Source organism: Malus domestica, chromosome 13 (genome assembly GCF_042453785.1).
Source record: "Malus domestica chromosome 13, GDT2T_hap1".
Classification (NCBI taxonomy): Eukaryota; Viridiplantae; Streptophyta; class Magnoliopsida; order Rosales; family Rosaceae; genus Malus; species Malus domestica.
Genome location: NC_091673.1, coordinates 4,900,080 through 4,922,205, shown reverse-complemented (window position 1 = coordinate 4,922,205; position 22,126 = coordinate 4,900,080). Strand labels below are relative to the sequence as shown.

The following is a 22,126-nucleotide window of genomic DNA, read 5'->3' as shown; positions in this document are numbered from 1 at the left end:
ATTACATAGTTGTGGAAATAATTTCTTTTTCTTTTTTTTTCAAACAGATGATGCCAAAACCTAGTCACGTGACAATTATTTCAAATGCCGTGAATGAACTTGGCAAACCTAAATAGGAACGTGGCATTGCCAATATAACAGCCGACTAATTCTTGTGGCCAAGTGGTTTGGATGAATTTCAGATTCGTATTTCAAACGGTACGTTTTGAGTTCGATTCTTGATGCTAGTGAATCACACGATAATGACCATAGGAGATTGAAATGTCTCTATGAGCCTCTTCGGCCCTCCAAAGATTGTACTACCATGATGAAGCCACCAATTGGTTCTCTTTTTAAAGAAAAAAAAAAGGAAAAAAAAATTCTCATCGGCCCACTTTGTCGACATTAATGGTAATCCTTTTTCTCTCTTGTAGGCGGCCCTGCTCTGATACCAATTGATACGAGCTGAATGGTACTACAACTTACCTTACAAAACCAGCTCGTAAACAAACTATCCCGACACAGGCTGTTGTTCCAACGTGGGATTTTGGGTCCTAACATTTTAAGAGTTTAGTCGTTTTTCTGTTTTGTCTCCAATCAACTTTAGGTGGAGCTTGGGATGAAATTGGATTCACGTGGAACACCCCAAACAAATTAAAAAAAACGTTCGTTGTTCCATGTGATGGGTCGAGTGAATTACCAACCAAAAGATGCAATTAATCACATATGGGGTTAAAGAAGATTGATGCCATAAATTAATTCACGTAGACGACTTTGTTCTGTGTTGGCGTTTTAAATCCATGTGGGTATGTTTGTCTTCCATCACTTGAAGACATTCAAGCTTCTGAAACATCATAAGACTTCCATCTCCCCTAATGTCAAGCCTGCTTGAGTCCGTTGATTTGGACACACATGTTGAGAGTGAGTCCCACACCCGGATAAAAGAGACCTTCCGTGTGCTTCTAAATAATTGGCCACTCCCCATATTGCCAATTGAGTTTATGAAAGAACCTTAACTTTCTTCATGGTATTATAGTAGGTTGTTCCATGTGTAAAGTGGAAGGCCACACATGCTCTAAGTTACCCAATTTGTGTTGTCCACGTGTACCCATTGCAAGTTTGCAACTCTAAATTGAAAATTGCTAGATGGATTGGAATGCAGCTCCTACCGAATTGGACATATCCTCGATTTTTTTTTGGTAGGACAACATTCTAAAATAGTCTAATTAATGAAAACGGTTTGAACTTGGATGCAATGTCGGAGACATTACTATCGTAGCCAACTTGCCTAAATTAATCAAATGAACTCGTATAATTTTCTGCTTATGTGCGCTCCTTTTAGTATGTTTACTTAACATAAATGAGAGAAATAATGAATTAGAGAACTTAAAAAGTGAAACGATTCTCGTACCCATATTCTAGTAACACAAGGAACCCAATAATCAAAATGATCCCAATCACTATTCCTGGTAAGTAAACATGTCCTTAAACTCTTATTGATTAGTCGGCATTGAAATCCGATTTCGGCTTCATCAGTGGCAGAACACATGGGGGAGGGGGAGGGGGAGAGATTTTGGTATATTGACCAGGACAAAGGGAGGGAGGGTGGGTTACCATCTTCCTCGTCACCAAACAGTTTGCTTACTCTGATCAGATTCAGACATGTGACTCTCCACTGACTGCGATTCCCATGTTGGTGTAGGCCATCTGCGGCCTTCCTGGTAGATTAGGTTGCTCGATAAATTTCACCATGCAACACATGACTCCTTGTCTGCAAGGCCAGCGACATGTTTTGACCCAAATCGACCGTCAACTGAATCTTACTGTCTCGCTTTTGTCGTTACGGTGAAAGTTGTGCGCAGATTCCACTCAATCTACCTCCATACATTTTACGCCCTCAAAGCACTAGGGTACTTCCGGTTTGTTAGGAATTTGACATGTTTCCGATTGTTACGCGAAGCTGCAAATTTCTCATCAATTTGGTGGCAAAAACCGGGCTAATAAGAGTTCAACTCTCACCGTCCTCTCGAGTAAAGATCAAACTTCCGAGGCGCCAAGCAACATTTCAATCTTATTTTATAAGTCTAGAGTTTTCTTGTGTACGGTACGATACTTTGCAACATATGTCATTATAGGCGGCATCTCAAGATCAAGAGTAACTTGAACTTGGGATACCGTCATAGTTACATTCTCGTTACCCGGAAGTACTTTCCATACAAACAACAGTGAAGAGTAATACTACCAACACTAAGCCACTATAAATCCATTATTTGCTTCCACAGCTAACATAAAGAATCAAGTGTGTGGTTTCAACGAACATGTCAGCCATTATCGACATCCAGTACAACATCAGGTTTCGATGTTCACTTACAGAGACAGCTTTAGTGTCAGGTATTCAGTGGCAGATACTCGATTGACACCACAAATATTGTCTCCCATCTGCTCGAATGGATCTTTTTGAACTTTCCTCACCCTTTGTACACTGTTCTCTGACAACATACAGCGGATATCTGGAAGATTGATAGCAACCACAGCATCTCTTCATTCTGATATTTGCTTGCTATGTCATGGGAAACATTTCATTCTCTACAAATATGACACGTGATAAGTCCATGTTTACATTTGGATGTTTGAAAAGATAATGTTCGTTGTAAATCTTATTTACCTGTCTCTCGATTTCAACAGCAGATGCAGCAAGCCTCTGCTTCATGACAGACCTCTCATGTTCACAATGCTCCATCTCGGTGTCTAAAAGTAACACAATCAAGCCATAAACACAATGTAAACTAAACCGATTTAAATGATTTAAATGTGATCATTAAAATCTCCAATGCAACAAACACTGGACCCGTCATCACATGGCAGACATGTATCAACAAGGAAAGAAGTAACGAAACGGAGAACTTCAGAGATGTGCACGGTTCGGCCTTTGGCCTCAAACTTTTCAAAAAACCTACCGCTGCTCCTTTATCCAGTCGTTAAAGCTAGTGTCAATACATATGAAACTAGTACAAGCAATGAATAAATCAAAGGGTGCTTGATTCTCACCATAGTAGTATGTTGACAGAATTGTAATGCGCTCGGTGGGCTGGAGGGAAAAATAAGAAAATGAATTAAAGAGAATAATCATTTCTGAGCCAAGAATGCAGTGATTCTCCCATCAAACGGATATAAGAGTTGTGACCCAGAGCATATATGATAAAGGCGTAACTGAAGCATAACTAATAGGCCGTGGTAAGAAGCACGGCTACTTTACCACATGCAACCAATGAGTATAATGTACGGGGAAATACTAATGCCGGAGACACTGGTAGATAACACTACCTGTGGTGCATAGGGTAAAAGTACAGCAGTCCAAGTATGATGACAAAACATTTATACCCCAGAGAGAGAACCATATGACTCCACATAACAAGAATTTTAATTTAATTTAATTATACGAAACTCATCCAATTGGATGTCAAGCTCCCTAGCAAAGCGAAAATATTTAGTTTCGACTCCAATCCATTAATACATTTGCACATCAAATGTAATGGCAATATCTATAGACATCTTAGAAGGGTGAAAATAACTAGCTATATTGTTCTATGATACTATCCTACGTAACTAACACAGGAAAACTATGATTCTAACTTTACAGGATTGACGAATTGATCTTATCGAAATTGAAAATAAGCGAATAGCATAGGGATAAGCATACCATTACGAAAATCCCTTCCCGATGTGTAGGGAGTTCCTCGAGCGCTCTCAAGGTCTCATCACCTTTGGTAACTTTCCCAAATATTGCATACTGAAAAGGTTTTCTTATGTCAACACATTATCGATGATCATGCCCGATTCAACAATGTCATCAAAGTGTAGTCAGCTTACCTTCCCATCAAGATGAGGGGAATCTCCAAGCAGCATTGAGAAGGAGGATCCGGCGCTGTTCGGATCGTCATATCTACACAAAAAATTAGCAAAAACAACAATTACCCAGATAGTAATTTACAATTAAAGACACGAAAATGCGAAAATTTCAAACTTCTAAGCAAGTAAATCAGAAAGATAGAGACTTCACTGTACCTTCCCATGGAAAGAATGCCCCTGACATGCTTAACGGCACTGAACTCTCCGACAACCGTCTTCTCCGCCTCTCTCCGCTGTTCCTCGTTCATCGGAGCCGACCTTCCGCTGGCCACGTCGGCCACTTGGGCGACGAACCCTTTCTCAACCCTAAAGATGTGGTTGGTGTTGTAGCCGCCGAGACGCACCAGCTTGAAAATGTGCTCCACCGTCTTCGGCGCGACGGTCGGGTAGAACCCGAATTCGATGTCGCCATAGTTGGTCTGTAAAATCACACAAGATCAAAATCCAAATTCGTCCCCAAAAATTCACATTAATTTCTACTACGTTTTCAAATTTAATTTTTTTACCTGAAAAACGACGCGGGCGGATCCGAGCAGCGGGTCCGGAGAAGAAGCTGCGACGAAACTTGTCAGAAATGTGGAGTGAAAGTAAAAGCAACTGATCAGTCCGATCAGTGCCGATTTGCGGTTCAACATTTTCCCACCAAATCTGCCGTCCGTCCAACGCATTTCGCGTCAACTACCAAAAACACGCTGCTCGGTTCAACATTATAGGGCTTTGAGTATTTTATGAGGCCCAAATTTTGCGTGCCCAACTCTTGACCCAAAAATGCTACTAGAGGCCCAATAAATTTGTAAGCAGTACAAAGTTATGGTTTTCGGATGTTTTGTAACGGAACTGTCGTTAGTACTCCAAAAATAATGATGCTGCAATCTTTTTTATTTGTAAATTATGGAGGAGTTCATGACGAGTTCTTTGCGGAGCTAGTTACACAAAAATTATGTTTAATTTGATATCTGGGTCGAGTTGAGACAATGTTGATTGTATGAAATGTCCTCTTATTGAGCTAAAACGACATGTTTTCGAGCTTTCATATGGAGAGGAGCCTTAATAACACACCATTTAAGGAGGAAACTAAGCTCATGTTAGTTAAACCATGACTAACATGCCTAGTTAAACCATTCTGGTAAAAGCATGAAACTTTTATTTTGCGTTTCAACCGAGCTCATGTTAGTTTCACCTGATACGGAGATGCCATGCAGACGTATAAGTTCCTTCTTTGAGAATGCAACCATGACCGGCATCTTGGATCAACAAGGCACCATCCTTTTTTCTTTTTTTTTCTTTTTTTTTTGTAGGTGAGAAACGGGCCCAACTAGGCCTATGACGTTGAAATGTCATCCGGTCCACATAGGCTACAATTATTATTGTATCGCCATGACCTATGGGAAGGGATTATTTGCTAATATGTGCTCTTTTTCACGAGTGGCTGTAATGACATTGAAACGTCGTCGTCCAATGCAGTCATGTTCACCAAACCAAACACCCAGTGGACTACCAAATAGTTCTCCTTTGGACATTGGATTACGATGAGTAGCCATCTATGAACTTTACAACCTCAAGGGGATCGAGCAAGGTCTTTGATTTGAAAAAGTCTTGAGTGAGACTGCCTCAACCGGCGTTTCAGGCATAATGCGATCCCATCTTAAACGAGTGGGGTTGAATTATGTGACAGTTTCGCCCAAGATTCTTTTATTCAATTCGTAGTATCCATCGAACTCGATGTGAGTTGTAATTGCACCCATTCTCTCAATGGCTCATATCAATTTGGTATTTGTTTCCTAAGCATATGTGCTAAATATTCCATCCACATTTCCCAAAAATCAGTTTTTGGTCAATGACATTGATAATTCGTTGATGCTTCTATCTACCTAGTAGTAATTTGATTCCCATCTTCTAAACATATCAAGTGTCCCTCTTGCACTCTAGCCCAGCCCAATTTTGATCTACAGTGTTTAATTTTATTAAATTGTAAAAGAAAATTACTGTTTATATGGTGTTGTTATTTACGCACTGATCTCCCGAGCAAATTTTTTTCTTGCATTTTTCTTGCTTTTATATGAAATTTTATAGCATGCGTTGATATATTCAGTAGTCAGTACATCGGAACATAATAGAATTCCGGTTTTTACATACAATGAACACTCTTTTTCTTCTTCTTCGTAATCATGATTTCGGCTCCACGACACAGTGCTTACAGCCCGGTCTTCTGTTGAAAATTATCAAATCCCCAATCATCAGTTTCTCGTATCAATCCAATCAAGGTTTTCAGATTGCGCCAACCTTATGCATGCTCTAGAAGTCGTAAACTTTGACAAGCATTGGCATCCAAAGGAAAAGAAAAAGAAAACTCGAAAACAAAAGCGTTCAACTCTCTCTCTGCGCAATGTCTGCATACACAGAATCTGCAGCAAAGAAGAGGTGGAAACAAAATCAGAATTGTCTGCTCAATTTTCCAATGCTAGTTACACAACAAGCCCTTCAAAACCACAATGATGCGTGTATATTGAATGCATAGACTTGAAAATAGCTAACTAACAATCTATCATGAGTTGTACTAATTAATGTGCTTATGTGCTGTCTTTCGGAAAACTCTAGCAGATGATGGTCGTATGCAATGACTACGTCTGTACCTCTTCTCGCGCGACGAGAAAAGTAATGCATGCACAATTGTTGCATGCAATATATCGAAACTATTGAGTTTTTCTCCTCATATATAGTGTAAACGGTTACACTAATCAACGAAAATCAAACTAATATCATAAGTATTTACCAAGAAATTTAACCCTAGTTTTTAGGGCATCCAACAAACTCAAACCTCATCAAACTAAAACAATAACAAGTTGATGATCATCGGGACCATGTGATGACAATAAACTGCAGAAGATGCCCCACTTCTGCACAATGAAGAAGACGCTGAGAATATGGATGCCATCTCACGTAAAAATTTGGCAACTTACAACACCATTTAATCGTACAAAACTAGCTAGAAAGAAACAAAACCAACAAAATAATAACAAACCAGCAAACAAAGACATGGTCTTCATAATGTAATGTATTCCATAATTCATATAGCGTGCGTATAAAATAAATATGTATCTTTTTTTTTTTTTGAACTTTGGTTTTGAAAACGTGTGATATTCATTACGATAAAAAAACGTACAATGTATGTTCAAGTGATCATGTTATAACATTGTTAGGACTTTCAACTTGATCAAGGAACAAAAAATTGTCATGTGCGCACCAACTCTTCAGCTTTAAACATGCATCAAGTTGAGATAAACCCTAGACCGTTTTATGTGATTAATTAAATTGGAAATCATCTTAATCATCAGCATAAAATTCTCCCACTAGCTTGCGTTGGCGTGGCATCATGTACGTGTAGAAAATTGCTAAAAGAAAAAAGTAATTGCAACATATGGTTTGTCTCTCAACCCCACTTGATCATCTATCTTCTTTGATTAATTATTTGTTTTATGCAAAATATGATTCCGAGACATTACAAATAATTGTTATAAACTTAATTAGAAGACACGTATATACGATGATACCAACCAAATAATTTATCTTCCATCTCCCCCACCTTATTAAATTTGTAGGTTTTCATTGACAATTGCTCTTTGGAACATGCATGCAATATTCGCAAACAATTTAGCCTATTAAATTATAAGCTATCAAGGAATAAAACATTTGCCAATGTCACAAATTTAAATAATATATAGATTAACATGCATGATGATGAATGATGGTCCTCCATTTATTAGACGAGCAATCCAAGATTAAGATGGTGATTTGAGACGCTACTCAACAATTAAATATTGAAATTAAAAAAAAAATGAAATCCCCCAACTTCTTCATAAAGTAATATGAGAAAATGATGTTTTGTTTAGATAGATACAAACTAATTTGATAAGAAATGTTCGAGTCATACCATTTTTTGACAAGAAGCGATAGTGATTTCATTAACAAACAAGAACAGATACAAGGTTACCACATGGACACATTCTTCAGTGGCCAATTCAATAATCTGGAAATAATTAGCACAAACAAGCATAAAGATCAACCTCTAGCTAATTGGCTACCACAAGCACTATCGGTACCAGCACAAGCGCACAGGTTTAGATCCGCCACAAATACAACAGACGCAACGAACCTAAACTAGGCACACATAATGTCATCTCCAACAAGCGAGACCACATCAAATCATTGCTAACAAGCGAGGCCACTTTACTCACTAGCAAGCGGGTCATATCATTAAAAATAATGGAATGGTTTCTAGGGTTGTTGCACGTAGAGATCAAACGTAGACGAGCATAATAAGATATAACACACCAAAGATTGAGTAATTTTATGTGTTCAGGCGATAAGTGACGTGATCCAGTCGCTAACATTAAAGTTTTTTTCTCTCATTGGCGGAGAACACGCATCTAAATTCTTGGCTTTTGTTAAGAAGTAAAAGGCAAAAGGAAGAAGAGAAACTTCAAACTTGTGTTCAGATAAAGAACTCAAAGATTCTTAGCTTCTTTTTCATACATTACACAGCGTGTGATCTTTTCCCATTGCCTGAATGGACCCAAGTCGCTGTCACGAAGGCAGTCATTTTACATGCGTATTTAGGGTTTCAGAGTGTTTTATTAATCAAAGTCGGTTGCTTTGGTTTGGCGAAATTCACGGGTTTCTTGTTCCTCCCTTTATTATCTGTGAATACGACATAAAGCTAATCTCATACGCTGCATCTACAAGTGTCGTATTTATGCGTATATTTCCATTTCCATCAGAAAATGAAGAAAAGAAAAGGATGGGTTTTGAAGATGACGTTTGCCTAACAAAAATGTATTTTCTCTCTATTTTTTTCCAATATTTTTTGAAAAAGATTATTCGTTAATGCGGAAATGGGAGGGAGGGCACGAGGAATACGTCTCTTGTGCTGACATTTTCCACTTGGCTTTTTATGCTTATTTGTTGACTTATTAGGTCTTATAGACCCCCATCAAACTTGTAAATCTCTCAATAATTTTAAAAGCATCTACACTTTATATCTGCAACCTTTATACTATATATACATGGGTTCATGTGATGATTAAGTTTGGATGGAGTTACATACGACTTTGTATGCATACACACACACACACACATCATATCTACATCGTTTTATGTGATGTATTGCGAGCATGTTTGTACGAAGCATGTTTATACGCAGCTAGATGTATGGATTTTTTTTGTTTTGTTGGAGGCATAATGTTTTAATGATTCGAGATCGTTAAACACGACCTAATATGTTTTGGTATGGATCATTTGAAAAGACTGATCTCATGAATGGCATAAAACAATTCAAATACATTCTAAAGTGAAGAATTGTGTACTTTTGACAAACAATAAGTTTTTATTTTTTGGAGTACTCATTTTAGGAGTCTGGTAGCATATTATATACTTTTATTTCCTTAAGCTCCGAAGTGTGTCAAATGCACGTTCGTTTGATCTCATAAATGCATAAAATAGTTCAAATACAGTCTTAATAAAATAAAATAAAAATATAATACAAACAAAAAAGATTGTCCGTTAGGTTTTCTTTCTATTTTCGTCGTGTTTAGAAATGGTTTTACCCGTAAACAATGAATGTCATGTCAAAACAAGATATTAAGTAGTTGATAAATTATGTATTATTTGCGATATACAATTTGTACAAAATAGGAAAATAAATATTTGAAATCATTACTACTCCCAACAAGTCTATTTTCACCGTGTTTAGAAATGATTTTACTCGTAAACAATTAATGTCGTGTCAAAATTAGATATTAAGTAGTTGATAATTAATGAATTATTTGCGATAAAATTTGTACAAAATAGTAAAATAAATACTTTAAATCATTACTACTCCCAACAAAAAAAACATGAAACATTTCCCCAAAAAGTGAAAGCAAAATTGGGAGGATTAATCATTTCTTAAATGAATTTGTTTCCAATTGTGAGCGAAGATTAAACACAAAGTTTACCACTTTTATAGCCTTGTGTAAATTGATGTCGTTGAAATGGGCCCTTGACGTATAAAACCCAAACTAACATGCAAGCAAAGCTGTATTGTCTTGCATACAACCATACATGTCACATGGGTTAGCCACCTCCCCCCACAATTTCACTTCTCTTTCACTCCAAAACATCACCACCAAAAATTTGTTTCACGCAAATGAGACATTCCCCACTATATCACGTGATAAGGGCGATGTTCAAACGAGGAAAGGCTTAAGGTGGATACCTAGGCACCCAGAGATGAGGAAGTGCACAGTAAGCAATAAAATGCTTCGAGGAGTTGAAAATAAGCATAGATTCGAAGATTTCCCGAATAGGTTAATCTTTCAAACTGCTACTTAATCTATGGGCCAAAATTTTCTTTCGTTTCTGATATAGATAAGAATTATGTTGTCGATGAACTACAATATATCGTTTGTGTTCTTGTATTCAAAGGAGGATGCACATTGGGACTTAAATGGTCTCGCAACCACCCGGAATTCAAAAAGTATATATGTGAAGTTTTTTCGTAGACTCTCCGAATATTTTGTACTAGTCCCTTTGTACCTACGAAGTGTTTCTGTTAGCCATATCTCGATAGGTTGCATAAACAACACTCAACAAATTCTCTCAATATCACTCGTCAAGTGTTTGAAAAAATACCTCAATGAATAAATTGATTTTTTTTTTGCCGTACTTCACACTCTATTTTTATCTAAAAAGCATAGACCTTTAATATTACAACCACTTAAATTTCGAATCCTAAATCCGTCACTACTTATTTTTGCATGATTTTACGGTCTCACCTAACTTAGTTCAAAAAAATAATCAAGTCAATGAGCTACACGAGACTTGATCACCATCATCGTCATCGTTAACCTTAATTATCTGGTAATTAAGTTAAGTTGGGTGCAGACTGCAGAGCACTTGGAAGTTTGAAATGTGTATATTTGTGCGAGTTGCGATTAGTCAGTGAGTGTGATTAAACACCTTTCTCATCATCCAATAATGCTCCACATGACCACACGTCTTTACACAAATGACCGACACGTGGTCGGGCCCCGTTGGAGAAGGGACTGCCTCGGTTCATGAAAGAGGATTATTACTGTTAACAATTATTTATTATAAAATTTGCGAGTGCACGCCAGAATCTTTTTTTTGGGTTGGAGGAGAGAGAAAGAGATAGAGAGAGAGAGAGAGAGAGAGATAGTGGAGTTGCTTGGTTTTGAAGTTTGTTTCTTTACCCTATTGGATTAGTCGATTAGACTATAGACATGCAATATTTTAAAATAATTGTTTTCGTTAATTAAATTTCTTAAGATCCTTGAACATGATGTCTGCACGTGGTCGTGTTTACACCGCGTTTCCTATGTTTATTTTTAGTCTTTATCGATGAATTTTAACAAGTTACATAATGTATTTTCACATGTACAATAAACGATAGGATTGATATGTCTTATATTAATTATACATTAACAAAATTGTATATACAATAATAACTAAATTTTATTCCAATAAGTGAAGTTGGTTGTATAAATTCTAAAATGCTATTGTGCTCGATTTTACGTCAAGTCTTACGTTAACTCAAAGCCTCCAAGTACTCCATATATGTTCTTATAGTCTATTTCAAAGTCTTTACAAGTCTTTTTCTACCCATTTTGCCTTGAGCTTTTGTCTCATAGTCATATATTCTAATCAAAACATATGTAGGTCTTCAATTCACGTGTCGAAGCCATCTTAACCGAATATATATATTGTTATACTTTTAGTTAAACTATAACACCGCCTAATATTGTTTTGGGTGATGCTATCCACGTACCATTTGTTACTTCTCACACACCTCATTTAATTTTTGACTGTTTAATGAAATAATTGAAGAAGATTGAAGGACTAAAATTAATAAGGGTACGAGGATAACACGACCTTATTGTTTCGACTGTAGTGAAAAATTTATCATCTTAATTTTAGGATAGAGCTAAATATCCTCTAAACAAAGTCACAAAGACGTACTTACAAGCATTATTCTAATTAATTAGGGTTTGCTTTCTTTTATATATAAAAGAGTACGACCCTCCTATAGGGTATAGCTATGAACAATCCCACTTTCAAGTCCTTTTGCGAGCTTTTGCCTTTATTTTGCAATTGAGTGATTCCATATGAACCTTATTCTAACTTTATATTCTTTTGCACTTCACAATTATCGTTTTGTATTCCTAATATTCACTCACATTACATTTGATCCAAGCAAAAGAAAATTCCCCCCCCCCCCCAACATGTAAGTGCAATTATTGTTAGGATCTTATGGTTTATACAAGTTGCATTTAGATGGAGGAAATGAAAGTGTACTCATTCGAGTTTTCTTCTTTGTTTTGTTTGTTTCTATCATCATGTATTCATTATCGCCACATCGCTCAATCTTTGAGTAATTCTTAATCTTTATAACTGAACGCTAATTTAAAATATAGCACTTAAAAGCTGCGCCAAAATTTTACGAAATGAATCGTGAAGGAATAATCGTGCCTCTTTCAAATATTGACAAGACAACACTTATAAAAGTAGCACATAATTATGTTACGACTTTAGTATTATGTGAGATCACCGTTGTCATCTATATTCTTCGTTTTCCAAATATGATGCTAATGATAGTGAAACAAAATCACAACTAGAGAATATGATTTCCTAAGGAAAAATAACTTGGAGATCTCATAACATATAGTTCAAGGGATGTTTTTAATCTGAGCAAGCAATTGTGGTTTGCTACGCACCTATCAGACGTGGGTATGCTCTATTAACATGAGGGCTTAGGCCGCGCTTAATGTGAAAATATTTTGTTTTGTTTTTCTCACCCCAACCTTAACCTTTTTTTTTAAATTTATTTATTTAAAGGACAACCAGTGACAAATCACTATTATTCATTATTTTCGAGCCTGAAACAGACTAGTTGGGAAATGCAACGTACCTGTAACGAGAATAAAAAAGATTCGCAGCTTACAAAGTATTAAATTCAAGACCTCATGTTTTTCCTTTTCGCATGTATCTACTAGACTATCCATGGTTAGTCTTTGCGTTTAATTAAAAGTTTTGTAAAACAAATAATTAAATTATTAAGAGAGGAAATGTACTATTAAATTAATTAAAGAACCGATTCACATACATACACCAATCTGTAACCTCTTCCCCTCTCTCTCGGCTACAGCACTCTCAGAAAAACTTAATTCCCGTGCATTGCACCATAGCCTTCGACGTCATGTCATCATTTTACCAGCGGATGCTGCTGTCCGTTTTGCCTTTATGCCATTCGGTTCGTTTTTTTCTTCTTCCGTTGTGTTTTTCCTTTCTGTGGGCGTAGCAGGAGAGGTAAAAAATTTAATCAAGACTGGACTGTAAGCCGATAAGAGAGGAAGATAATATAATCAAGCCTTTTTAGTTAAAATTGTTCATGAAATTTGAAATCAATATAAATAATTCCTGAGATTATCCATCATCAATTATTTTGGTTATTCGGTGAAAAATTATGTTAAATAAGAATCTAAATGACAAAATTACCCTCAATATAATAAACAATAGGACAAAATGATTTGACAAAAAATTAAGAGTATTTTTGTTATTTTATCCTTATTTTATTGAGATTTTTCAAGAAATTACCAAAATGATTTATTGTGGACAAACTTATGAACCAATTATGCCGATTTAAATTCTCAAAGACCAAAGTGAAGAGTTACGTAAATCTCAATGATCATTTTGGCTAAAAAGCCTATAATCAATTTTTTAATTGATGGGATATAGATGAAGGAATAAGTGGTACATTTAATTAAAAGGAAACCAATGAAAAATGCTTGAAAACTTTGTGTTTTAACAAAAATGACAAAATAAAGGGTAAAGTGAATAGTATCAGGATTGTTTTTTTAATGTAAAAATGTAATTTTTCGTTAAAGTGAACACTATCATGAGCTTTTCGTTAAAGTTCCTTTAATTAAATGCATGGATAACCATGATTAGTGAAATAGACACTAGAAAAGGATCATCTCTGGATCTCTTCCTCCTAATCCACCAAATTAGAGAATTTGTGCCGTTAAAATTTGAACAAACAGTTACAAACAGGGGCCCACTTTAAAAGTTATAATAACTTCAGTCGTTGGATAAAATTTCAACGGCACGGATCCCCTAATTTGGTGGATTAGGAGGAAGGGATCCGGAGATGATCCCTTTCCATAGACACTCACACCATTCCGAAAGACACGGTTGATGGTCAAGCGGTGGATGTACATTATGACCAAGGTGGTACAAGTCCTTTTTGAGAACTCTATGGATGTTTCATATGAGTCTTTTTTGTGCTCACCAAATATTTGATGTAATGCCCGATAGTTATATCTTGATAGGTTGCTTCGACAACACTTAACAAATTCTCTCGATTGAGATTTGAAATCAATAGAAGTAGTCCCTGAGTTTGTCCACCATCAATCATTTTGATTGTTCCATGAAAAATCTTCATTAAATAAGGTTAAAATGATAAAAATACTCTTAATTTTTGTCAAAACATTTGATCTATTGTTCATTAAATTGAGGGTGTTTTTGTTATTTTGGTCCTTATTTAATATAATTTTTCATGAAATAACCAAAATGATTGATGATGGACAAACTCAGGGACCAGTGAAATTGATTTCAAATCTCAGGACCAAAGTGATGAGTTATAAAAATCACAGGGATCATTTTGGTTAAAAAGCCGTGGATAATATCAATATGCAAATTTGTGAAAATATCGACGGATATGTTGAATATCGACATCGATATCGGTTGATTTCAATGGAACGATGAAAATTTAAAATGAAACTTTAGGGATTGTCAAACATTCGTTTGGATGAAATATCAGAGTTTCTCTGATATAAGGTGAAGTTTAGACTTAACCCCCTATCTTCATATTTTTCTCTGATGTTTTAGTCTTTATCTGATTTTTTAGATATTTTTATAAAAATATCAACCGTATCGAAGAAATTTTAAACACTGCTTGAACCTTTAACATTGGAACCCGTGAGATTCACCAATGGTTACAGTCACCTTGAATTAGGAGTAGAGCAAAATCAGACTCAAAGATTTTAGGTGGTAAGTACGCCTTAGTCATGGTTTCTTACGCATCAATAAATTCTTATTCAAATTAAAAAAAAAAATTCATAGTTTCGTGGTTTAAAAAATCGTGTGAAAAGCAAAAAGCCGATACAGACGGACATTCTTCCACATGTTTAGTATGAGATATTTTGGATTGGCCGATATAATAGGGAAGCACAGTAGACGGTAGACCGCCGTATAATTACAGAGTAATTTAATTGGCCAATTAACGTTAAAGTTAAACAAACAAAAAAAAAAGCCATTGCTTTTTGGACAATTTCTTACCGCCCACTAGGAGCCACCCACGTGCAGCGCCGACACGTGGCACATATTTCTATATCAGTGTCCACCCTCAATAGAAGCGCGCCAAATCTATGGAAATATTCTTTACTTTATTACGGACTGCGAGTGATTTACTAAAGTTAGTAATAATTAATAATAAAATTGCATATAGTTTAATATTCTAATAAACAGTGTGATGGGTTCTTATCTGTGCGTTTCGAGTTTGAATACACAAGCAAAGGTACTGTGCACGAGTGTGTGTTTCAGGAGTACTTGATAGAAAAATGTTTACTTCTGACGAACAAAATTATATTAAAAAATATTTCGTAATATACTTTGAGTGCACAACCAAATTACATCGTTATTTATAAACGAAAGAAAATTCCGTATCGAAGCTGCATACCCCTTTAACTTGTAACTTGGTGGAGATAAAAATTATGGAGCAAAGCTGGTTTATATATGGAACAATGTTTTGCCGCTGAAGTTTTTTTTCTAAACATTTTAATTTGCATTAAAGTTTTTATTGTTGATTCTCCAAAATAAATAATGATACAACATCTTTCTTTTGATGAATATGAAATTAAATAGCATTTTAAACACTTGGTTATAACTAGCCAAAGGTAGAGTCTACTTGTTTTTTGTTTGGTAGTTAATAGTATGCGTGTAGAAGTTATAATAAACATGCATACTATATAATATTCGTATTCGTGTCAATTAAAATTTGAATTTTCTTTGATTCGTTTTTTTTTATTTTAAATAAGATTAGCTTGCGGTTTTGATATGGCAGTTCACCTTATCGCGTGAATCATTAACGCTATAAATTGAATTCAGAATATATCGTATAGAATACGATTTTGAAATTCGTTCTAAAGACGATGATTAGATTTGATTGATGTGCTATATCTGGTGAGGAATGGATTTCTACCTGTATTTTGTTGTGTAGCTTGTGTGTGTTTGTTAGTAATCAAATAATGACACGTCCAATCCGTCTATTTTTATCCGCCTCGCAATATCAGAACAAGATAATCTAAATTAATTCAAATAAATTTTGGTTTTTATTAGACAGGGTCAAATGGGAAAAGCCGTCTACTTAAATTGACACTTCAGCCCCTGACCCCTCTCGCACCATTTTATTATTTACTATTTATTTTATTTCGATTATGTTATCCTATTACTTATGGACCTTATCATATCCAAAGGGGCAAAGGGTATTTTCATGGAGGTTGAAATTTTATTTGATTTGACTGAAGCTTTTGCCGACTTGGAATTTTCCACCAAAAGGTAAATTAGTTTCAGTTTTACTTTCTATTTGCAGGATTTTTTTTGTTTAAAGAAATGATATTATTTATTTACAATAAGAGGATGATAGAGTAGATTAAACATCACAATGAGTTAGCAATAATATAGGTCAAATTCGCATTTGGCGACAATCAAACTTAAAACCTCTCACTTACAAGTGAAAATGAATACCACTAGACCATAGTACTAAAGGACAGAAAAAAAAGGAGTTAAAAGAGAATAATAAATTTAAAAAAAATGGAAGGTACCAAGTTCTTAGAAATGTTAAGAATACTCTACATGGATTAACTCTCTGTTACCTTAAAATTTAACGTTAATGTTTATGTCAACATTATAAAATATAGCATAAAAAATATTCGATGTTAGATAATCCATGAAGAGTCTCACTTTTAAGAAAGTCTCCTTATTTCTCAGGTTCGTATGATTATGACTAAGGAAAGGGATCCGGATCCCCTTTTCCTAATCCACCAAATCAAGAATCTGTGTTATTGAAATTCGATCAAACGGCTGAAGTTATTATAACTTTTAAAGTGGGCCCTTATTTGTAGCCGTTGGATCAAATTTCAATGGCACAGATTTCTTTATTTGGTGGATTAGGATAAAGGGATCCATTTCCACAACTTCATGGTTATAGCGTACATGTGGGAAAATGCGACACCTATTGCTCCCAAGTCCTAAGTCCTAATTTATATAGATTGTAAGTTGATAATTACAAATTGGAAATGAGATCATTGAGAATGTAGGCATGGTAAAAGTTGATGAAATGTGATTAATTTGACACGGCTCTCCCCCGCACGAAATGGATTTTTTTCTAATTCGAGCATGTCGACACGTAATTTTAAAGTGCTAATGTCCAAAGACAAACTTCAAAGTAAAAAGAAGAATAATTGATTGAAACATTTTGGAGTTGTGACACCTTTTCATCATGTTAACGATTTGGTTGAACAAAAAGTAAGATGAAGTTTACCTATTTGTTTGGTTGGTGTCGAAGCCCAACAAATTGAATCCTTAACAAATTTTCAACATGGCTCCCATCTTTCATACTCAACGAATAATTAATGATCTGGCATATAAATTAGTCAAGTTGATCTTAATTTTGTATGATAAAAGCAGTCGTTTCAACATAAATATGTCACTATTAATGAGTGTGGCAAGTTGTTCAAGTGCATGTTGCAGATTTGTGTACTAATGAATGTTCATAAGTTTATGAATTACTTAGTGGTAAACACGTGTGTCTGATCAATCTACCTCAGTTTATATCTTACATAGACGAGTAAATATAACATTTTATCCCTACAGAGTGCAACCGCTTATATCATATTTCATTGTACATTAATGTTAAAACGTTCATTCTTTTCATATAATTCAATCTAAAATTTAGCGAGCGTACCTAATTTATATATAACGCAAAAAAATGACACGCCCCCTATAAACCCAATTTTCTTATTCAACAACAAATTGCATCAAATGAAACAAACAATTCACTTTTCACATCAATAATTGGCTATTTCTAATCAAATTTTTTGAAAACCTGAGAAGAAAATACGAACTTAATTGAGAATTATTGGCAGAAAATTAGGGAAAAAATATAATTTTTAATTAACATCGGGGTCGAATATCTCATAACATTGATATCTTTTTTTTGGAACAAACGATATCATTTACGTTACATCGGTGGGGAAGTGAGCCAGTCATAATAATGTAGTTCAAATTCGACTGTGGCCAGAATCGAATATAAGAACTCTCACTTACAAGTAAAAACCACAATACTAAGTTGAGCATACAAATTGATATTAAAGTTTCCAAGTAATAATAATGATATTAACAATATAATTAACGGTGGATTTGACCAGTCAAATAGGGTTATGAACGAAGGTCCTTTTGTTTATGATTTCACCACACAAGAGAGAAAGAAAAAAAAAAAGAAAAAAGGTTAACCACCAAAAAAGCAAAACGAGTGTAAGAAGTTCAATCGCAGAGTATCCCACCCTCCAATGGGAGAGGCCGAAACCATCCGGAAAGTTCCGATAAATTGACCAAAACGACAGACGAGAAATCGGATCTTTCACGGGCAGCAAATGACGTAAGATTACGGAGTCGTGTCCAGCCAGCACGTCGACGCCAGAGAGGGACAGTTGCCATCGCCAGTCTCCCCGGTCAACACGTATGGAGGCGCCAACCGGTTCCCGGTAATTATAACGGCAACTACGGCTAGAACCTCTGTTTGCCAGGCTTTTTGGGGGACCCACCTCCACTCAACTAGAGATGTTAACACAAAAGCGACTTCCGTAGTGCTTCCGACTTAAATAATAACTTAATTAAATAATACTGTTTTATGATCTTAAAAAATAACGTCGAAATATTAAAAGCCAAAAAACCAAGAAATTAAAATTTATAAATTTAAATGGAATGGTTTAAGAGGGATAGGGGGGCTCGCTGAAGAATTTTGCTCCAAAGCCGAAGAAGCTCAGAGCTTTCTGTGATTTGCAGAGAGAATCCAAAGGAAGGACAATTGGGGAAGAGAGAGAGAGAGAGAGAGAGAGCTGCGAAGAAAAGGAACAGAGAGTTTGGAGTTACAGTTAGAGAGAGAAAGAGAGAGAGAGAGAGAGAGGGAGAAATTTTGAAAATTCCAACCAGGTCCTTTTTCTTCTTATCCAATCCGTAAGTCCCTCGCATTTCTTTAATCTCTCGTTTTTAATCAATTTAATTTGCTTTTTTATGTGAGGAAATTGCTGGATTAAAAAGGTTTATTTGTGAATAGCCAATTCTAAACAGATCTAATTTAACTTTGTGTTATTGTTTTGGGGGTTAATGAGAACTTATAAATTAAGCTTTTTTTGCTCGTTTGATTCGCTGGGTTTACAGATTTTAATGTTCCAACATCGACCCAATTTTCTTTTCTGACAAACAAGAATTTTCATTTTTTTGGGTATTAATTTCTGTGAAACTCTTGGTTTTGATTTGACTTTCTCACATATTGAAAGGAAAGAAAAGGATAATTGAGAGATTGGTTTTTGGAGAAAACCCATCTGGATCGTTGGATGATGGAGTTGGAAGGCTGAAAGTTTGACAGATAGTGCTGAAAAGGTTGGACTTTCTTCATCCGATTCATGCAAAGATTTGGTTTTTATACTATTTTTGACAGACAAACTGGACATTTTTTTTTTCTTTTGATTGAATTCTGATTAGTTTGAATCTTTTATTTTGACTGAACTTTCTGAGGGACTTGGGGGATTGGATTTTTGGAAAATTTATCTGTGGAATTTTTCAATTTTTTTTACCCAGAGATAAGAGGCTTTTGGATAGGATTTGGGTCTGAATTTGGTGGCCTGCCATTGATTGTTTCCCGGAGAAATGTTGGAGGGTCGGTCCTGCTTGCTTTCGAGGGTGTTTCCGAGCTCTTGCCAGCCAGAAAACGAGTGGCCATACATGACTTACCGCCGGCTCGACGATATTTCCAACAGCAAGCGCCCATTGGGGTTTGATGGCGGTGATGACGACGAAGAGCATCGAGAGAGGAAGTTGTGTAAGCTATTGGATTGTTGTGACATGGTGGAGACGGAGGTGAATCAGTCATCGTGTGAGCAATCGGAGGATCAACAGCATTCTGGGTCTTCTTCAGATTCGGATAAGCATATAAATAGGATTGGTAGGGACAACTTGATCAGCTGCCTCATTCGCTGCTCGAGGTCTGATTATGGTTCCATTGCCTTTGTAAACCAGAGCTTCCGCTCGTTAGTTAGGAGCGGGGAGCTCTATAAACTGAGGAGGCAGAATGATGTCATTGAGCACTGGATTTATTTCTCTTGCCACCTACTTGAATGGGAGGCTTTTGATCCCAATCGCGGCAGGTGGATGCACTTGCCAAGGATGACTTCCAATGAATGTTTCATGTGTTCGGACAAGGAATCTTGCGCCGTGGGAACCGAGCTTCTTGTATTTGGGAAGGAGGTGACTTCCCATGTAATCTTTAGGTATAGTATTTTGACAAACTCGTGGTCTTCTGGAATGAGGATGAATGCCCCGAGATGCTTGTTTGGGTCTGCCAGCCTCAAGGAGATTGCAATTTTGGCAGGTGGTTGTGATTCGCAGGGAAATATACTCAGCTCCGCGGAGTTATATAATTCTGAGACTCAGACTTGGGAGATGCTCCCGAGCATGAATAAGCCCCGGAAGATGTGTTCTGGGGTTTTTATGGACGATAAATTTTATGTTATTGGTGGGATTGGGGGAAGTGATTTGAAGGTTCTTACATGTGGCGAAGAATATGATTTAACGGCAAGAACATGGACAGAAATACCTAACATGTCTCCTGGACGGAGTGGTGCAGCCAGAGAGACTGATGTGCCTGCTGGTGAGGCACCACCTCTGGTTGCAGTGGTAAATAATGAATTGTATGCTGCTGACTATGCTGACATGGAGGTGAGGAAATACGACAAGGAGAGAAGAGTGTGGCTGACGGTGGGGAGATTGCCCGAGCGGGCAGCCTCAATGAATGGTTGGGGTCTTGCATTCAGGGCTTGTGGAGACCAGCTTATTGTTATTGGCGGCCCTAGGGCTCTGGGTGAAGGATTCATAGAGATCAATGCATGGGTTCCGGGTGAAGGTCCTCCACAATGGAACTTGCTTGCGAGGAAGCAATCGGGTAACTTTGTCTATAATTGCGCAGTGATGGGATGCTGAAGGTACACATGTATAAGATTGGATTGTCCATCGACACAGGAGTCTTGCTAATTGGTAACTCCCCCTTTTCTTTTTGATTGTTAAATCCCTTTCGGGTGGGGGACAATGGGGAAGAATTTTAAATTTTACTCAAAGATTCAATTGAATGTTTTCTGGGAATGAGATCTTGAGTAAACTTTTTTCTTTTTTTCTTTTTTACTTTCCCTTTTTCCAGCTTATATTGATTTCCTCGGATGGAATTTGTCTTCCCCCATTTTTAGTAACATGAGAAATTTTAAACCTTGGCATCGTGTAGGATAGGAACAGGTTCAATAATTTGAAGTACCAACACATCGGTAGGTTGTCTGTAGTGCCTGCTGAAGCTTTTTAAAATACACACAACTAGTCTTACGGGTTTCGCCTTCTTGATTGTATTTGTGTTGTCTTCACAAGAGGAAATAAATTATGAAGGTTGTTATCTTTGATGCTGGCTTATGTTCTGATTGCATTACTTGATGAAATTGTGATGGATTATATATGTATCGAACTTTTGACTTTCCTCTGAATTATTGGATTCCTATCTAATCTTCATAAACAGAGGTCGCACTTGGTGCGATGGCAAGTGCCTTCGCCCATGAGCGGTAGGTCTCGGGTTTGAGACTTGGGAGCAGCCTCTTCATAAATGGGGGTAAGGCTAGCCGACATTCACCTCTCCCAGACCCTGCGTAAAGCGGGAACCTTGTGCACTGGGTACGACCTTATCTAATCTTCATAAACGTTTATGGTAATAAATTTGCAAAACTGTATTACGTACGCAACATTTTCCCGTTATTTGCAAAACAAAAGTTACTACATTAGGAAGTAAGGTATGTGCATCTTCCCTCTT

The 22,126-nt window shown here is 36.4% G+C and overlaps 2 protein-coding genes and 1 long non-coding RNA gene across 6 annotated transcripts; 1 reads left to right on the top strand and 2 right to left on the bottom strand.

Moving 5' to 3' along the window:
* Window positions 1–2,069: 2,069 nt before the first annotated feature.
* On the bottom strand, window positions 2,070–4,597 carry LOC103451832 (peptidyl-prolyl cis-trans isomerase CYP23-like). The gene is made up of 7 exons (XM_008391260.4): window positions 4,395–4,597; window positions 4,045–4,307; window positions 3,850–3,922; window positions 3,680–3,769; window positions 3,028–3,067; window positions 2,645–2,727; window positions 2,070–2,565 (listed from the first exon to the last, which is right to left on the bottom strand). Exons 1-7 carry the CDS (start codon window positions 4,554–4,556, stop codon window positions 2,545–2,547), a joined length of 732 nt encoding a protein of 243 aa, XP_008389482.1. The 5' UTR covers window positions 4,557–4,597; the 3' UTR covers window positions 2,070–2,544.
* Window positions 4,598–5,842: 1,245 nt separating this feature from the next.
* Window positions 5,843–8,430, bottom strand: LOC139190525 (uncharacterized). Its single transcript, XR_011574787.1, has 2 exons — window positions 6,662–8,430; window positions 5,843–6,293 (listed from the first exon to the last, which is right to left on the bottom strand). It is a non-coding gene; the product is annotated as an uncharacterized lncRNA (long non-coding RNA).
* Window positions 8,431–18,636: 10,206 nt separating this feature from the next.
* Window positions 18,637–21,723, top strand: LOC103451833 (F-box/kelch-repeat protein SKIP11). Of its 4 annotated transcripts, none has more exons than XM_008391262.4 (3): window positions 18,637–19,239; window positions 19,568–19,665; window positions 19,864–21,723. In XM_008391262.4, the coding sequence occupies exon 3, from the start codon at window positions 19,933–19,935 to the stop codon at window positions 21,259–21,261; it is 1,329 nt and encodes a 442-aa protein (XP_008389484.2). In that variant the 5' UTR covers window positions 18,637–19,239; window positions 19,568–19,665; window positions 19,864–19,932; the 3' UTR covers window positions 21,262–21,723. The 4 variants fall into 4 exon arrangements, with proteins under 4 accessions (XP_008389484.2, XP_008389483.2, XP_008389486.2 ...); XM_008391261.4 differs by having other exon boundaries at window positions 18,878–19,239; window positions 19,563–19,665; XM_008391263.4 differs by having other exon boundaries at window positions 18,975–19,239; window positions 19,573–19,665.
* The last annotated feature ends 403 nt before the right edge of the window (window positions 21,724–22,126 follow it).